Below are 16689 nucleotides of genomic sequence, written 5' to 3'. Positions count from 1 at the left end.
TAGTAAATTACTATAGGCAGGATCCCCGGAGTGGACCGCCTCCTTTGCTAACGCGTCCACTTTTTCGTTACCGGGAATACCACAATGGCTAGGGATCCAGGACATAACAATACTCTTATTGGATGCCTCTGATATAGAAAGAAGAAATCGAGTTTCCACGCAGAGCTCATCCTCGGGATAAAAGGATGGAGGGGATTTGATTTTTTGTAAGGCACTCAAGGAATCCGACAGGATTAGGAACTTGCTATATTGTGAGCTTAAGGCGTATTTGACAGCTTCTCGGATTGCGATACATTCTGCGGTAAATACAGATGCATTCTTGTGCAATTTGTACAATCTTTGAAAGTTGTTGTCTTCACAATATATAGCCGCACCCGTATGGGTTGCCGAATCTGACCGAGATCCATCAGTGTAGATAATTTTCCAACCTATCCATCTTGACGACCGAATACGGTTGAATGTACACCGGGGCTGTAGGTGGCTTTCGACTCCGAATGTGAGTTCAATACTTGGGGCATAAATAGAAGTTTTAAATGGGAAACGATAAAGGGGAAGAAGGTCTTTAGGATAAATGTTAGATTTGAAAGATTTGTAAAAATGAAAACTGTTGACTAGTAAAGGGGGTGGTTTATGAAACCAAAAAGATGAGGATGTCACGCAGTCAGAGAGAAATTGTACCTTTTTGAGGAGCAGGTTGTTTTTTTGGATAGAGCATTTTAGAAGAAATCTATCCGCCAAGTATTGTCTTCTCATACCAAGTGGGGGATCACAAGCTTCTACTTGTAAAGCGTTAATTGGAGATGACTTCATGGCTCCGACGACTAGTCTCAGACTTTGGGATTGGATCCGGTCAAGTCTTTGGAGATTCTTTTTTGAACAAGGTTCTAAAAGGAACGAGGCATAATCTAGATGGCTCCGGATATACGCAGTATAAAAAAGTCTCTGTATAAAAGGGTGGCTCCCCCACCATACTCGCGAGACTGCTCTTAACGTATTCAATCCGGCTTGACACTTGTTTACTATATGATTTATGTATGAGTTCCATGTAAGATGAGTGTCCAGAATTACTCCCAGGAACTTAATCTGGGACGTAAAAGGTACTATCTCATCTCCGTGTTGAATTTTTATGGTTGGGATTTTTCGCTGTCTACAAAAGGTTATGGCATTACTTTTACCAGTCGATAGATCCAAGCCATGTTCCACTAACCAATTCCTGATGTTTCTCATACCTAAATTTAGAGTATTTTCTAGATTATTTGGGTCCTTCCCATATGTATACATGAAGAAGTCGTCCGCGTATTGAAGCAAACTTGTCTCTGAGGGAACAATTCCGCTTATGTCATGCGTATAGATATTGAAGAGAATCGGGCTCAGGACAGAACCCTGAGGTAGTCCCTTGCTCAACTCTCTCTCCACCACAGCATGACCGCGAACACTGATTTCTACCTTTCTGGAGAGAATCAAATTTGCTATAAAGGAAGTGAGTTTTCGCGGGATTCCAATTCGTAGCATTTTAGCTTCTAGAATATGGATAATAACATTGTCATATGCACCACTTATGTCCAGACAGACACCTATAAGAAATTCTTTCTTAGTAAGAGCGGCTCTGATATCAGATGTCAGAACCGACACGCTTTCAATAGTGCTCTTTCTTTTCCTGAATCCAAATTGAGACTCGGGAGAGTTTTCGAGCTCTCCACAAACCAGTCCAAGCGTTGTCTCACCATATGTTCCGCCACTTTCAACAGTGTGGAGGAGAGGGCTATGGGGCGGTAGGAAGACCCAAAGTTTGGGTCTTTGTTGGGTTTAAGGATAGGGATAATGGATTGGGTTTTCCATGAAGGGGGGATGTTTCCTGATTCAAAGATCATGTTGATCAATGATAGGATGTAGGAGAGGGTAGGATCACTGTTATGTTGGATAAAACTATACAGTATACCGTCCATCCCTGGAGCTGAGTCTGTGAGCCGGGTCAGAATAGTCTTCAGTTCATCTAAACTGAAGCTATGATCTAACCAGCTTTCTATTTGTAAACTGGTACCAATAGGGAGACTCATTCCAGTTATTTGCGGTCTGCGGGGCTAATTTGTTGGCGAACTCCTCAACCCACCCTAGGGTCTCAGGACGTCTCACTGGTGGAGTGAAAGAACCTCTAAATCGACGTATCATGCTCCAAACAGTAGATATAGGCACGTCTCGTGATAAAGAGCAACAGAAGTTTTTCCATCCTTGTCGTTTCTTGTCTCTTAAGAGGCGTTTTGTTTTAGCTTCAACCTGTTTAAAACTCAACAGGTTTTCTAGGCTCATGTTTAAGGAGTAAACTTTAGCTTGCTTTTTCCTTTTCAAAACTGCCTCCGCACATTCGCTATCCCACCATGGGGCAGGGGGGGGTTTACTTCTATTGCCTTTCTCCTTTACAGGGACATGTTTGTCTGCTGCTTCGACGATGCATGATGACAATGCTTCATAGCACTTCACTACATTCTCTTTCGTCGGGGTGGGCAGCTCGTTCACTTTAAGTTCAATGTCGTCAGAGAAGTATCTCCATTTAACTCTTTCTGTAATGTATCTCGGTCTTCGTCTTCCCCCAGGGGATAGGCCACTTTGGCAATATCTATGGCTGGATATGAGGCTGACTACTATAGGGTAATGATCACTACCAATAGTGTCATCCTTAATTGACCATTGCACAGATGGTGCCATTGCAGCGCTGGAGATGGTGAGATCCACTGCACTGGGTCGCTGATTTGGAAGCTGAAGGCGCGTCGCGGAGCCATCATTAAGGACACACATATTCAGATCATCCAAGAGATCAACAATATCTCTTCCCAACCTGTCGCATGTCGGAGCACCCCACAGGGCATGGTGAGCATTAAAGTCACCAAGGATAAGGAACGGAGGGGTCAATTTTTGGAACAAAGATAAAAGTATCGATTTTGAGGGTTTGTTGGTTGGGGAGATATACATGGAAAGGATGGTCAAGTCATTAACCTTTGCAGCTGTCACTTGGAAAGGACAGCCATCAGTCTTGACATTAATAGGGATAAAGGGAAGGGAGTTTTTGATGAGGAGGGCAGAGCCACCCTTCCCATCCTCACGATCATCTCGCAGACAGTGGAATCCCCGGAATCTAATAGTAGATCCCGGGACCATCCACGTCTCCGAAATGGCCGCAATTGAAATAGATTCTTCTTGCAATGTATGCAAGAGATCTTCTTTTTTATTAAAAATGCTATGGCTGTTCCACTGCAGAATCCTCATCTGAGGAGCCATGGTGGTGGTTAAGTAGGGAGGTTATATTTAGAAGTTGATGGGCGACGTTGGACGGTATTTGTGGATTGTTTTGAAGGATCGATACTAGAATACTCAATATGGTAGATATAATTGTATTGTTCGATGTTGGGACTGTGCTAGGAAAAGCATTCCCATTAGAACCAGATGGAAGTTGTCCATTCGGGAAATACAGAAGTGAAGGGTCATGATGAGGAACATTAGGTTTGGAAGGTAGTTTTTTTGACCTCGACTTCCTCTCTACTGATTTTTTGTAGGATATTGGCGCGGAGGGCGCGGGCATAACAACATTGACATTCGGTTTTGTCGTTTTAGAGACGATTTCTGCATAGGAAATCGTCGCTTTTCCGAACATTTTAGAAGCTTCAATATATGAAATGTTTCTGTCAGCCATCGTGTGTTTTATGTTTTGTTGCCTTTTAAGCTCAGGGCACAGCTTGCTGGTGGCAGAGTGGTTACCAGAACAATTGAGGCATTTTATATCTTCTGCCGCCACCGTGCAGGATTCCCCATTGTGTGAGGAGCCACACTTGTAACAGCGCACAAGGGATCTACAGACAGTCTTTGTATGTCCGTACTTACAGCATTTAAAACACTGAATTGTCGGAAATACGTAGAGTTCTACGGAGAGGGACACATTGAAGATGGAAATGTGGGAAGGTAGAGATTTTGAGTCGAAGGTCAAAACCACCGTGTGGGAGGGTTTCCATTCGACTACGTCACCATTACTCGATCTGTAATTCAGTCGTCGAGCCTTGATTACTTTTCCGAATCCATGAGGTACCTCGGCATTCTCCACAATGTCCTGTTCAGACCAGTGCGAAGGGATGCCTTTGGTAACACCTTGTTTAGTTACTAGGAAAGTCGGAATGAAAACGTTATAATTATCTTTTTTAGCTATTTCTGATTTTACGAACGTATTGGCTTCGTTTGCCGTCTTAAACTCCACAGAAATACGGTTACGGCCGACGGACTTGATTCCGTTCCAGGCAGTCCGAATATTGTTTCTATGAAGAAATCGACCGAAGTCAATATCGTACAAGTTGGTTTGGGTGACGCCGTCTACTTGTACTTTTGTTACATGTACGATAAATGGAGCACGATCCATTCCATTGTACATGCGGGATTGGACTTTGGTAGGTGTGGTAATAGGCGATAAAGTGTTTGTGACCTCTGGAGTACCTGGGTTTGTAGAAGCTGAGGGTCGGGGGCTAGGTGTTTTGTGTGGGAGGGGGCGGTCTGACTCAGAACTCGATTTCCTCTCCGAATTTATAAGTTTGAGTTTTTTTGATTTAGGCCTTATTGTAACAAATTCGGCGGGATCTGGAACAGTGTCCATTGTACCGCACGACGAATCTAATTGAGATCCATCCGGTGGATCCGGAGGTTTCTCTTTATCGTTCATTTATAACAAGTTGTAAAAACCAAAAAAAAATTTGGCTACACGTGTATGGAAAAAATAATTGTTACCTGGTTATTAGGTTTCGGGACAGAGAACGAAAACAAACACAAACTACTGAAAACACTTAATAATAGATAAAATTGTATGTACACCACTCTTTTTTTAACCCAATTAGTGAATTATTTCGACTTTTTAAGGAAAAAACACAATAATTATTATCTAAGACAAACAAAAACGACCGCCACCACTGTTAGTCATAGACAATCCGTTCTGTCTAGTCAGTGTTGGTTTTATGAAGATATCTGTAGTCTGTGGTTTTATGTACTGCTGGGACATAAAGAAGCGTTGTGCGAGTGGTTCTTACCTGATAATATTATGGCTAGATACGATACTATTATACAGCCATACGTCTGATGTTATTTAAAAAAATATTGCAACTGTCAATTTAACACTTGGCGGCGAAACTCATTGTACTTTTTGTTTGTTATAATTTAAAACTGATTTTATAATGTTTGAATCTTGCTCAATAAATGCCGATCACAAAGATTTGATTCATGATGTAGCCTACGACTTTTATGGTGAACGAATGGCAACATGTTCAAGCGATCAATTTGTTAAGGTTAGTAGTCGAATAATTCCTTTTAAAACTTTTCATGTATCTTGAATAATGTGGCTAATGTATGAAAATCTTTATTTAGGTTTGGGATCAAGATGCGAAAGGTAATTGGCAGCTGACAGCAAGTTGGAAAGCACATAGCGGTTCAGTTTGGAAGGTGACTTGGGCACATCCTGAATTTGGCCAAGTCTTAGCCACATGTTCTTTTGACAGAACGGCTGCTGTCTGGGAGGAGAGTGGTACGCTACTAAATCTATTAACTACAAGTTCAAAGTATAGTTAGAATGTTTGTTCCTTCTATTTTTACCAGCAGAAGCGTAAAGCACAAATGTACCATTACTTACCTTCTGTATTATATCAACGTTATTACCAGTGAGGCAATACTCAAAATTATGACTAGTTAATCCTATCAAAACGTATATTGCAATATACTTGATTAAAGCAAATAATACCGAATCAATCAATCGTGGTAAAATATTACTTTCATTTAAAAAATGAAAGTAATATTTTACCACTTTGATTCAATTCCTGTGTCCGGGTGAAATAAATAATAAATTTTTGTATAAAATAAAACCAACATCTGTGATTTTCCTAAAACCTAGATATTATTTCACCATCAATAAAAAAAAAACCCTTGTGACAAATGGTTGTTAGTAGCAAAAATTAGTAAAAAAACCGAAAATAGTGAATATGTTTCTGTTTTTTTTAATGAATTTGGGAAATGTAATAATTTTAGGTGAAGTTAACGGAACTGGAGAGAGAGGAAAGCGACTATGGTCACGAAGAACAAGCCTCGGTGATTCTCGCACATCCGTCACTGATATAAAGTTTGGACCTAAGACACTTGGACTCCTCATAGCAACTTGTTCATTAGATGGAATTATTAGGTTTGAATTATTCCCATTATATCTGCACACTGTGTTCGTTAACAGAATATTGTACATTAGACAAATGTATGCCAAGGCTATTTTGTGTCACATCTAGAGTATATTTAAATAATAAAATTTATTTAAAAATGCCGTACGCAAGAAACCAAAGATAAAAAAGATGAGAAAAAAACAGCTTAACCTAGTACATGTTTTCCGAAAATATTAAAGAAATTGAAAGCATAACAATATTTAAATTAAATTAAAAAAATTGCACAATGTTCTTGATTACTACTACTACAACTACTACAACCACCATCATGTCATTTTTCCGTAGGGGTGGGCAGAGAGAATGGATCGCCACACACGTCTATCCTGGCATACACTTCTAGCTTCTTCCACATTCATACATCTCATCATATATGCCCTTCGGTTCTGCCTGCTTTTGACATGACCAGACTTAAGATTTCGGTTTATCTATTATTATTTTATTTATCCACGTCTTCCTCGGTCGTCATCCGATTTCATCATTCGTAACCCTGTCATACATTGATTTCCCACACATTCCTCGAAGAGATTGCATTTCGAACGCGTTCACTCGGCTTTAATCCTTCCACTGCCAGTTCCATGTTTCACTTCCATACATAAGCGTTGGGATAAATGGTCTTGATAAATTTTTATATTACTTGTGATTTAAATGAAATTTTTATAAAATGATTATTCTTTATTTTCATATCTTATGACACATCGTTTTGCATAATACTTATAGAAAATATAAAACAAAACTTTGGATGGCTGAAAATCGGCTTATCCTTAATGCATCGAAAACAGAAAACCTTTGGGTAGCCACACCAAGAAGGCAACATATGTTAAAAGATCCCTCCTTAGACACTGGATCTGATATTATACCCGCTGTTAAGCTTTTAGGCGTTCACATTGACACTGAACTTTCGCTTGAAAAGCAAATCAGCAAGACAGTCAGTGCTTTTTTCTACCAGCTGAGGCAAATTAAGTGTATCCGAAAACATTTACCTAATGAGGCGGCCCGTCTTTTAGTGAACGCATTTGTGATATTAAGAGTCTATTATTGCAATGGAATATATGCTGGCTTACCTAAATATAAAATGGAGCAATTGCAGTCCATTCAGAATGCAGCTGCCAGGTTAATATTTGGTGTATCAAAGTACGATCACATTACACTGTTGCTTCAAAGCCTTCACTGGTTACGGTTTCCAGAAAGGGTTCAGATACAAGCTGTGTTGGTTAAGGTACAAGACGATGCATAACACGGCTCCTCAATACCTTAAGGAACTCTGTGTTCCGGACTCTCCGCTAAGCCTCCTGTTTATTCTTTATTATTTTGTTTATTCCATTGGTACATATTTTTTCTGTACTACAAAAAAAAAGTTAATTTAATATCACTGACTTGAAGATAGATGTTACAAAAACATAAATAAAAATAGTGAATTTTACAATGTGTAAAGTGATTGCTCAAACTAGTATATTAATAGACTATTAATCTTGTAAAATGTCTGAAATCGGTAAAATCCAGTATTTGTCTACGAACATTTATACATGCTTAAATTTTGTTGAAAAGATATGTTGATCGTTGGCCTAAGTCGATCCGAGATCTCTGCCATACGCGCTTGTCATCTAATGTTACATTGTCTCTGTCACTACAAAACTTTATGAATTTTGCACCCCTAAAGACTCATTTTCTAAGAAAGAGAAAAGAAGGCTTCTGAAGGTTGCACTTCTGGCAGCCACCTGCCTGGCCAGGGCCTAGCAACTACGCTGGCTAAAGTTACGGGTTTAAATGTTTATGATTTTTTAAATGTAATTTCTATATTTGCCACTGTTTTGATATAAAGTAGAACTCCATTTATCCGAACTCCAGTCATCCAGATTCCCAAGAATCCAGATCTTTATCAGGAAAAAGAAAATAAAGGGGAAGTTTCTAATTTTAATTCGATTGTGCTATTAACTTTGCTTGACATGTTTAAGTAAGTTTTAATTGTGATTCCAATTCGCTGTATTATTTCAAAAGCAATAAAATCTGGCACTCATTAATCCGGATAATTGGAGTTTAGTGTTTTGTTTTTATGATTATTTTTCTAGTCTAAGCCATTGCATAAATATTTTGTTGTTTTGTTTTGTTAGTATTATATATTTTTAACAAGTGACGTTTTCCTGTATCTTCTTATATATATATAAAAGGCAATATTTGTATGTGTATCCTCGATATACTAAGTAACTACTGGACTGATTTATGTGCGGTTTTTTACAAAATGATAGGCGCTATGCTGGGTATTTTTATAGTTCTTAAAATCTTCAATTTAATCTGTAGAAAAAAAGTTAACAGCGTAAATGTTATATTCACCGACCTACCAGGGTTGCATTCTACGAGAATTCATATATGTACTAAAAAAATGGGAGGATGTTATGTTTTCAAATATAAAAAAAGTTAGTATTTGAATGTTTACAAACAATATTAGTTTTTTATGGATCCCAATCAGATTCATTCCTCAAATTCCTTATAATTTCTACTCATTAATTTCTTTTTACTGGATTTTTGGTGATGCTAAAATAATATTAAATGACATTTAATACATTTATGAAAATCATATTCTTGTACTAAATGCACCCCTGTTGGTAAATACATGAGTATGACATTTGCGAAAAGAATTCTATCTTTGAAAATTAATTATTTCAAGTTTTAAAATTCAATCATAAACAAGTACCTAGGTACATTCTTACAATTGAAAATTTACATCATCTTTTTTACATTTATCCAAATGGTTTTTATACGCTTTCGCAACACGATTAGGCATTTTGGTTTCGAATCAAATGTTAAGTTCACGTCAAAACTTGACTGGCGGTTTAATAATGAGTAAATATGCTTTGGGTATGACTGAGCGTCTGGTCATGAGTTAAGTGTCATAATTTTAGAGGGCTCAGGGTGCGTCTATGTGTATTAATAGGTCGATGGTTTTAGTGAAGAACACCAAATCTGATTCTGTGATTACAAAAAAGCATTATGAAATAAAGTTTTGTAAGTATACTTAATAATGCTTATTCTTAAGAGGAAACACAGTCTGACTTTTCTTCATACAAACGCATTCCCTTATTTCCTCTCTGAATTATGGCACTACAGGAGTGATTTATCTATTTTAGTTAGGCATAAAACGCCAGACGTGCAGTTGTCCCTTTTACACAGTACTGGAGAGGCATCTGCAAGACGACAGTGACAGAAAAACAATTTTGAAATACCTTTTTATCAAAATTCCCTGTCATGCATATCCTCAGAATTTTTGTAGACCAAAACACAAAAAAAGCATTTATATGTACATATTAAATTTTAATTAAATACAATAATTGATATCTAACTTTCAATTGCGTTCATTTAATCTATATGCGAGTATATACTCAATTCAGCTCATTTTATATGTTGAAAACATGACTTTTTAACTATATTTTTTTGTGTATATTTAATTTTTAAATAAAATAATATTATGTTGCAGAATATACGAAGCTCCTGATGTAATGAACTTAGCACAATGGACTTTGCAACATGAAATTCCTACTAAAGCGTCTCTGAGTTGTCTCACCTGGAATCCTTCACTGTCCAGGTCAATCTCTCACTGAATTAGTCGATAGATAAGAAAATATTTTATACGTAGTTAGGAATCAAATTATGGAAGCGATTTCAAATGTCTAAAACAGTAGATGCTTCATGACATTGGTAAAAATTAGTTTCTATTAGATCATCTTTTGTTGATATTCCTCAATCAAATTGTACTGTTACTGTTATATGGTACAGTATCTAATTTTACTTTCAATTTAAATCAGATAGTTTGTTTGAATGACAACCAAACACTTTCAACAGAGTTTTTTCATCTTAGAATGCCTATTTAGGATATACACTATAAACATTTTAACAGCGATATGATTTTCAAAGGGAGACAGTCATTGGCTGGTTAAAGTGGTTGAGCAATGAGGAAGTTCAGTGCTACGGGAAATTAGATACAAAAAATGTTTTATTACATGCGGTAAAAATTAGAGTATTCAGTTGTTGTACAGCATAGTTTCTTAAAAATCAAAATAATTTTAATTAAAATGAACTACTTTTTACTTTCGGATCGACCAATGATAGAGTGTTGTGATACATTTTCAATTTACAGGAAGCCAATTCACCAATCAGCAGAACTCACCGAAGAGAACCTGTGACATCACATGCAGAGTAAACTTCAAAATGACCAAACTTTAAAAAAATCGTAGCGCTGATAATATGTTACATACAAATATTTAAAAATAATTTTAGCCTTAGTTTGATAGTAAAAAAATACAAAAAAAACCGCTGAACTTCCTCATCGGTTCAAGAGTTTATTACACTGTATAACAATCAACATTCTGCCTATGATTGCACATTCATGTTTCTTAAATATTTAAGACAACTTTACATGTTGCCATGGTATATTTTATAAGCTAGTTAACGAAAAAAAATACCGCCATTCTGTACTTTTTTATAAATATTTCAGGCTTTTTAATGTAAATGGCATTGAAAATGAGAATAAAAGATTCAAAGTTTTTTTTCAGTAAAAATTAGAAAAAAAAACTGCTGTAAAACAATAAACCTTTAGGTGCTAGTCTAGGGACATTGAAATATTGCAGTGTAGAACCACCTTTAAAACCAATATTTTGCCAGTTTCGTAGCCACCGAGTAAAAAATACTCATCGAGGGTTCTGGTTCTTTGTGAAAAAGAGAAAAAAAAAAAAAACTCAGAACTGTAGTCTCTATCTTTCCGGACGTAAAAAAAGTGTTAAATTAAAAAAAATATTTTTAGGGCACACCCTCCAATGGTGGCTGCGGGAAGTGCTGAAGGCGGGAGAATAGTATTACTGGAATACAGTGACGCCACGCGTCGCTGGGTCCGAGTTGAACCCGAAGGCTCGTGGCCTTCCTTGACAGAGCCAGTTAATGATTTAGCATTTGCACCCAACTTAGGAAGGTCATACCACTTGTTGGCTGTGGCCACTTCCGATGTCAGAATATTGGCGCTCAAACCCACCAAGTAAGTTTTTCACCTATTAACTTTTATATAGATATTTCGAACAGAGTTGTGGTTCTGTTGAAGTGTAGTAGACTCACTGAGCAGAGCTAACTCGGCTTGATTCACATTATTTATGATTTAGAAAATGACCTCAAAATTGAAATTTTTGGGTAAATAAGGTCCCCAACATTTCTCTTTTAAATCATTTAAAAATACTGCACAAATGGAGATTTTTTATTGAGTAGAGAATGTGTAAACTTGTGAGTTGTCATTGGCTGGTTTTTAAGTGATAGTTTCGTACTCTATGTGATATTCTATATACACTTCTTCTACATTGTCTTTATGCTGGTGAAAGTCTTACTGTTTGAAAGCAGCATTTGCATTGGATTTTTTAATAAAGAAAAGACATTTTTACATCTTGAACCATTTTAATACAACACCTTGTGTTAATACATAAAATTATGCGTACCGAGCAACTATTTAAAAGCTAGGCAACACAGACAATTTGTTCTTCCAGAATGCAGGACAAATTTACCTCTGTTGATATAATTTACGTACATTGTAATTGGCAGGAGTGCTGTATTGTAATAATACCTTCTAATAATACATCTAGTGTTGTTAATGCACAATGCTCTATTATTTGGTCAATTTTCATTTATAAAATGCATTATTAAAAGTAAAAGGTAGTTTTACACTGCAATATTTCACTGTCCCTGGACTGGCAGCTGAAGCGTAAGACTGATCACCTTACTTTCCTGTAACACGCGGTCGAGATACACTGCGTATCCTTGTCCGATGCCATGCTTTATGCAACATCAGGGCTGGTATTCTAAACGAAATTATAGCGCGGTATAGCGCATTTTTACATACTAAATACGTATTATAGCGCGCTGTAAACACGTTCGAAATACCAGCCCAGGTACAGATTTAGGGTTTTATGATGATTATAAAATACTATATAAAGTCTACGTACCAACGCTCAATGTCCTAACCCTGACAACTCGGGAAAGACTGATCCATGGGACCGAATGAAATGGAGAGGGGTGGGGAGGACCTATGTGGCTTCAGGGTGCACTGATAAAACAAAATAAATAGCAACAATTCTTCCAAAACATGCTATGTTTCTCAGTTGAATTAGGTCAATGAATAAATAATCTAATCGAGTAATAGTGTTTATTTTTAAATTAATTTAAACCACGTTTATTTACAGACAGGTTATGAATTCTAATTGATTTATTTATATTTTTTAATTGCTCGTTAATAAAACAGGTTTAAAAGCCTACCAGTTCTTAAAATTTCTGTCCAAAAATATACATTTTATATAATATTAAAATGAACATTTTCTCACATTTATGATTCACAACAGAGTTCAACAATTATTTGCCTTCTACTATTTATACCAATAATATTTAACTTTTCAGAGAGGGTAATGGAAGATTTAATGCAGAGGTAGCTGCCGCGCTCGACCAACATGGTGCTCCGGCGTGGAGAGTGTGTTGGAATGTGACTGGAACCCTTTTAGCTTCTTCTGGAGACGATGCCACTGTCCGTCTGTGGAAAAGTAATTATATAGTTTTATATTATATGTTAATGGTACAAATTTGAAACCATCCTCCCACAACCGTTTTTTTTTTATTGATGATCTCTAAGAAAAGATTTTTAAGCATAAATATATCCCTTTAATTTGCCTTATTTTTAAGAAATTTCGGTAGTTATTTAGGAATAATTTTCTGAATTCTGTCACCCTCAAAGTACTGTCACTGGTTCTCAACGTTGAGTTTTATTAAATTTGGATGTTGATGTCACAGCGCAGACTAATGGATAAAAATGAAATGGAAAGAGTGGATTCCCTATTTTTCAGGATTCCGATGAATCTCGTAAACTGATTACTCCACATGTTGAAATGTCTATTTTTTCGAACTCAGTGACTTTCAATTTTAATTAAAATGTTATAATAATGTTTTGTAAAGCGTTTCATGTGAATGGGGAAGTTCAGTGTTATGGGAAATTGGATGCAAAAAAAGATTTGTTTCATGCGGTCAAAATTAGAGCATTTAATTTTATGGCGAAGTAGGTATCTCAAAAATGTATGAAAAAACTAATAAAAATGAAATACCTTAAACAACATCACAAGTTCTTAAAAATTAACCAATGATAGTGTTTTTTTTTTTATTTTTTTTATTTTTTTATTTATTTATTTTTTAAATTCTAAACAATTTTTTTAATTCTCGCTAAACTGTAAAAGCAGTTTTTTTGTTGTGATAGATTCCCGGTTTCTAGGAAGCCAACTCTCAAATCAGTTACTGACTCAGTGGACAAATCACCAATATAATATTTTTCTTTGGCGCCAATCCTTCCAATAGATGCAAGGGAGAGAAATTATTGAAGTTAGCGTAGTACAAGCAGAAAGAACATAGGAATTAGTTACACTGTGATATTATTTTGAAAACAGCCTTATCAAGTACAAAGCATTGGTATACGGTTGTTTGGATAATGATTTATCTTCACAGTACAGTCGAACTTGATCATGGATATAGCGACATTTCGGATATGATGAGGAAACATTAATTGACATTTTAGTTTGCGGTTTTCTCTAAACTAATCTCAATAAGATGTTTTTCTATTTTACACAGAAGTTTCCTAATTTTTTAATCTTTTTAATTTTCAATCAAAAAAGAAAGAATGGTTTGTTGTACTGAGTTTAAAATAATAAAAAAAAATGAAAAATAAAGTTTTTCTCAAATGATCTAATATAGTTTGAACAAAAAACTATGTGTACATTGTTTATAATCTTATTTTTAACATTTAAATGACGATTTGCCTAATAAATCGATGAAACTCACAAAAATAATTAAAAATATCCAATGTCAAAACATGCAAACTTATAAACTTGGAATAAATACACAATGTAATTTTCAAATGCGCAGTGATTCCTCTATCTCTACAATAAAAAAAACTTCTCACATTCTAACCCTAATATTATCCGACAACTGTCAAACTAATCATTTTACGAGATTTCAGATATCGGAAGATTTTCGATTTACCTCAAAAGATGTCACTATTAGTCAAAACTGTACTAGAGTCGGTAATCCTTTACAGAACTTTTATAGTAAATACTAATATTAATTTCTTTGTTTATTTTGTTTTTTTGGTTTAATATTTTATTGCTTGAATTTACTTGTGTATCTCCTTTATATTATTATTTACGATTTTGAATTTTTATTATTTACGTAAATAAACCAGACAAAATAAATTAATATATTTTTCATTAAGATAAGGTTATTAGTCTTATGGTTCAGGTGCTTATCCAGGGACAACGAAACATTGCAGTGTATAGCTACCTTTTAAATCAAAGTTTCACGTCGCTCCTGCCAGGAATCTAATCCGGGGCCTAAAGTATGGTAGGCGAACGAGCAAACTATTAAACTACTAGGCCTACTTATCCTCACTTGGTTTTTTAGCATTTTTACCCAAAAGTACCTAGTAATTGAGTGGGAAACACTTATCAAGGATTCTGGTTTCATTTTACTCACAAAACGTTATTTTACTGATTTTGCATCACAGCACGCCAAGAGACTTAATTACAATACGCCAAGTCATTTAGTTACACTGGTGAAAAGACTTACTCCAATATCATCAAGGAGAGGTATCAGCAAATCATTCCTTCGACATATTCTTAGAATATGAATGCTATAATTATACCCAAAACCCGCAAGACTTTTGTTCAGGGGTACCTCTTTTTTATTGCACCGAGTGTTTTATATTTTGGAAGAGCGTATTAAGCTCTTTAGGACAAAATCTATTTTCAAGAGAAGGGATTACGGGTTTTAGGGGAAACTCTTTTCAGAATTTTTCAATTATTTGCGTTGGTTGTTTCATTGTCTTCGTTTAATTTCATTTATATATTTTTTTTTAATATTTACACAATACAGAAAAAACCCTGTTTTACGTTTTTAAAAGGAGCAACAAAAAAGTGTAAAACTGAGAAAAACTCTAAAGTGAGGAAATTAAAAATGTATGAAAAAAATTAAATTATATAAAAATATAATTATTGTACTAGACTATACTGCAGAAAAATTGTAAGAACTGTCATAATTGGGGATTATTCATATTTACCAATGATTTCATTAAAAATATTTTTTATTTTTTCAAGCAATTTTACAATTATTTTTTATTGAATTAAAAAAAAAACACATTTTAATAATTTTATGTAGGTACTCAACCTTAAAAATACGAAAAAAAAAATTGAATTAGCATAAAATGCATACAACGATTTTTTCCCCAAATATTGAGAAATTTTTGGGGAAAAAATATTATTTTACCAACTAAGACTGTAATTTTTTATAATGTGTTGTACTTTTGCTTTTTAGTGCAATATCAACAGCAGTGGGTTTGTGCCGGAGTGTTACAAGGTGAACCGGCCTCTCTTCCTTCCAGTTCGAATCCACCTCCTCAAGCTCCATCGTCAGCTGCCCGATACTACAAACTCGGTATAATTACCAACCCTGGCCAGGTTCCGTGGCATTAGACCAGACACCCTCAGACAAAATAATGCCACGTAATCCAAAGATGTGTTTACACTGAATTTTGTCTACATTAACTAAATCATCAATAACTAAAATTATAAGGCTTCTGTTAGATGTTGGTAACTTCAAGTGTTTTTAGTAATACTCATATTTTTTGACAGTTTTTTGATTTTGTCAACAATTACCTGCCTAGGTAAGCTTGTGTCAAAGCAGGAAATTATTTTTAGTAATATGTACATTTCAAACCAGATATTGCATATGAGCATTCATCGTATTCCTCGAGTAGGATGCTGCGATGTATACATGAAGGTGCTGGACATTAGACCATTTTTAAAAAAAGAGTCATTAACACATTTATGGTCATGCGGCTTCAAGAGTAGATCCTAGCAGTATGCTTCTTCTTTTATAACAGGTTTAATGAAACAGGGATTCATTGGAGCAAGAATACCCGACTACAAGATAGAAGTAATAAGGATACAAAGCCAACAAAATAAAATCATTAAACTAATCTACAACCTACCCTACTTGACCCCCACGACTGAGCTGTACAAAAAAAACACGTCAATTTGACATCAAATACTCGACGAAAGCTGTACACCAAACTGTAATGGAAAATATTCAAGTTGATGACATAACAGTAACCAAAAATGCTGACACACAAAAATATAGTACCAGACAACAACACTACCACATTGAAAAAGCACGACAGTCAAAAATATTATATAACACTACAATGACTTACCGGACTACTTGAAAAATTAATTGGACAAATTTAAAATGAACATTAAAAAACACATGATGACTATAAATACTTACCAGATGTGACATAACATGACTTGATCTTATAATATGTTTATATAGCCCTAACGCGTTTTATTAAATTATAAATAAATAAATAAAACATTCATATATTTTATTCAATACTAGAGCCGAATCT

General features: G+C 35.4%; 2 protein-coding genes across 2 annotated transcripts; one reads left to right on the top strand and one right to left on the bottom strand.

Annotated features, from left to right (window-relative positions):
- Positions 1 to 3228: 3228 nt before the first annotated feature.
- Positions 3229 to 4923, bottom strand: LOC148271992 (uncharacterized). Its single transcript, XM_088240643.1, has one exon. It carries the CDS (start codon positions 4694 to 4696, stop codon positions 3233 to 3235), a length of 1464 nt encoding a protein of 487 aa, XP_088096769.1. The 5' UTR covers positions 4697 to 4923; the 3' UTR covers positions 3229 to 3232.
- A 44-nt stretch (positions 4924 to 4967) lies between these two features.
- Positions 4968 to 16653, top strand: LOC148271991 (nucleoporin SEH1-like). Its single transcript, XM_088240642.1, has 7 exons — positions 4968 to 5312; positions 5392 to 5548; positions 6046 to 6196; positions 9697 to 9804; positions 11020 to 11247; positions 12648 to 12787; positions 15597 to 16653. Exons 1-7 carry the CDS (start codon positions 5202 to 5204, stop codon positions 15752 to 15754), a joined length of 1053 nt encoding a protein of 350 aa, XP_088096768.1. The 5' UTR covers positions 4968 to 5201; the 3' UTR covers positions 15755 to 16653.
- Positions 16654 to 16689: the final 36 nt, after the last annotated feature.

This window comes from Micrasema longulum, unplaced genomic scaffold (genome assembly GCF_059751315.1).
Source record: "Micrasema longulum isolate JH-2025_06_02 unplaced genomic scaffold, ASM5975131v1 h1tg002540l, whole genome shotgun sequence".
Taxonomy (NCBI): domain Eukaryota; kingdom Metazoa; phylum Arthropoda; class Insecta; order Trichoptera; family Brachycentridae; genus Micrasema; species Micrasema longulum.
This window is presented reverse-complemented; position numbering and strand designations above follow the sequence as displayed.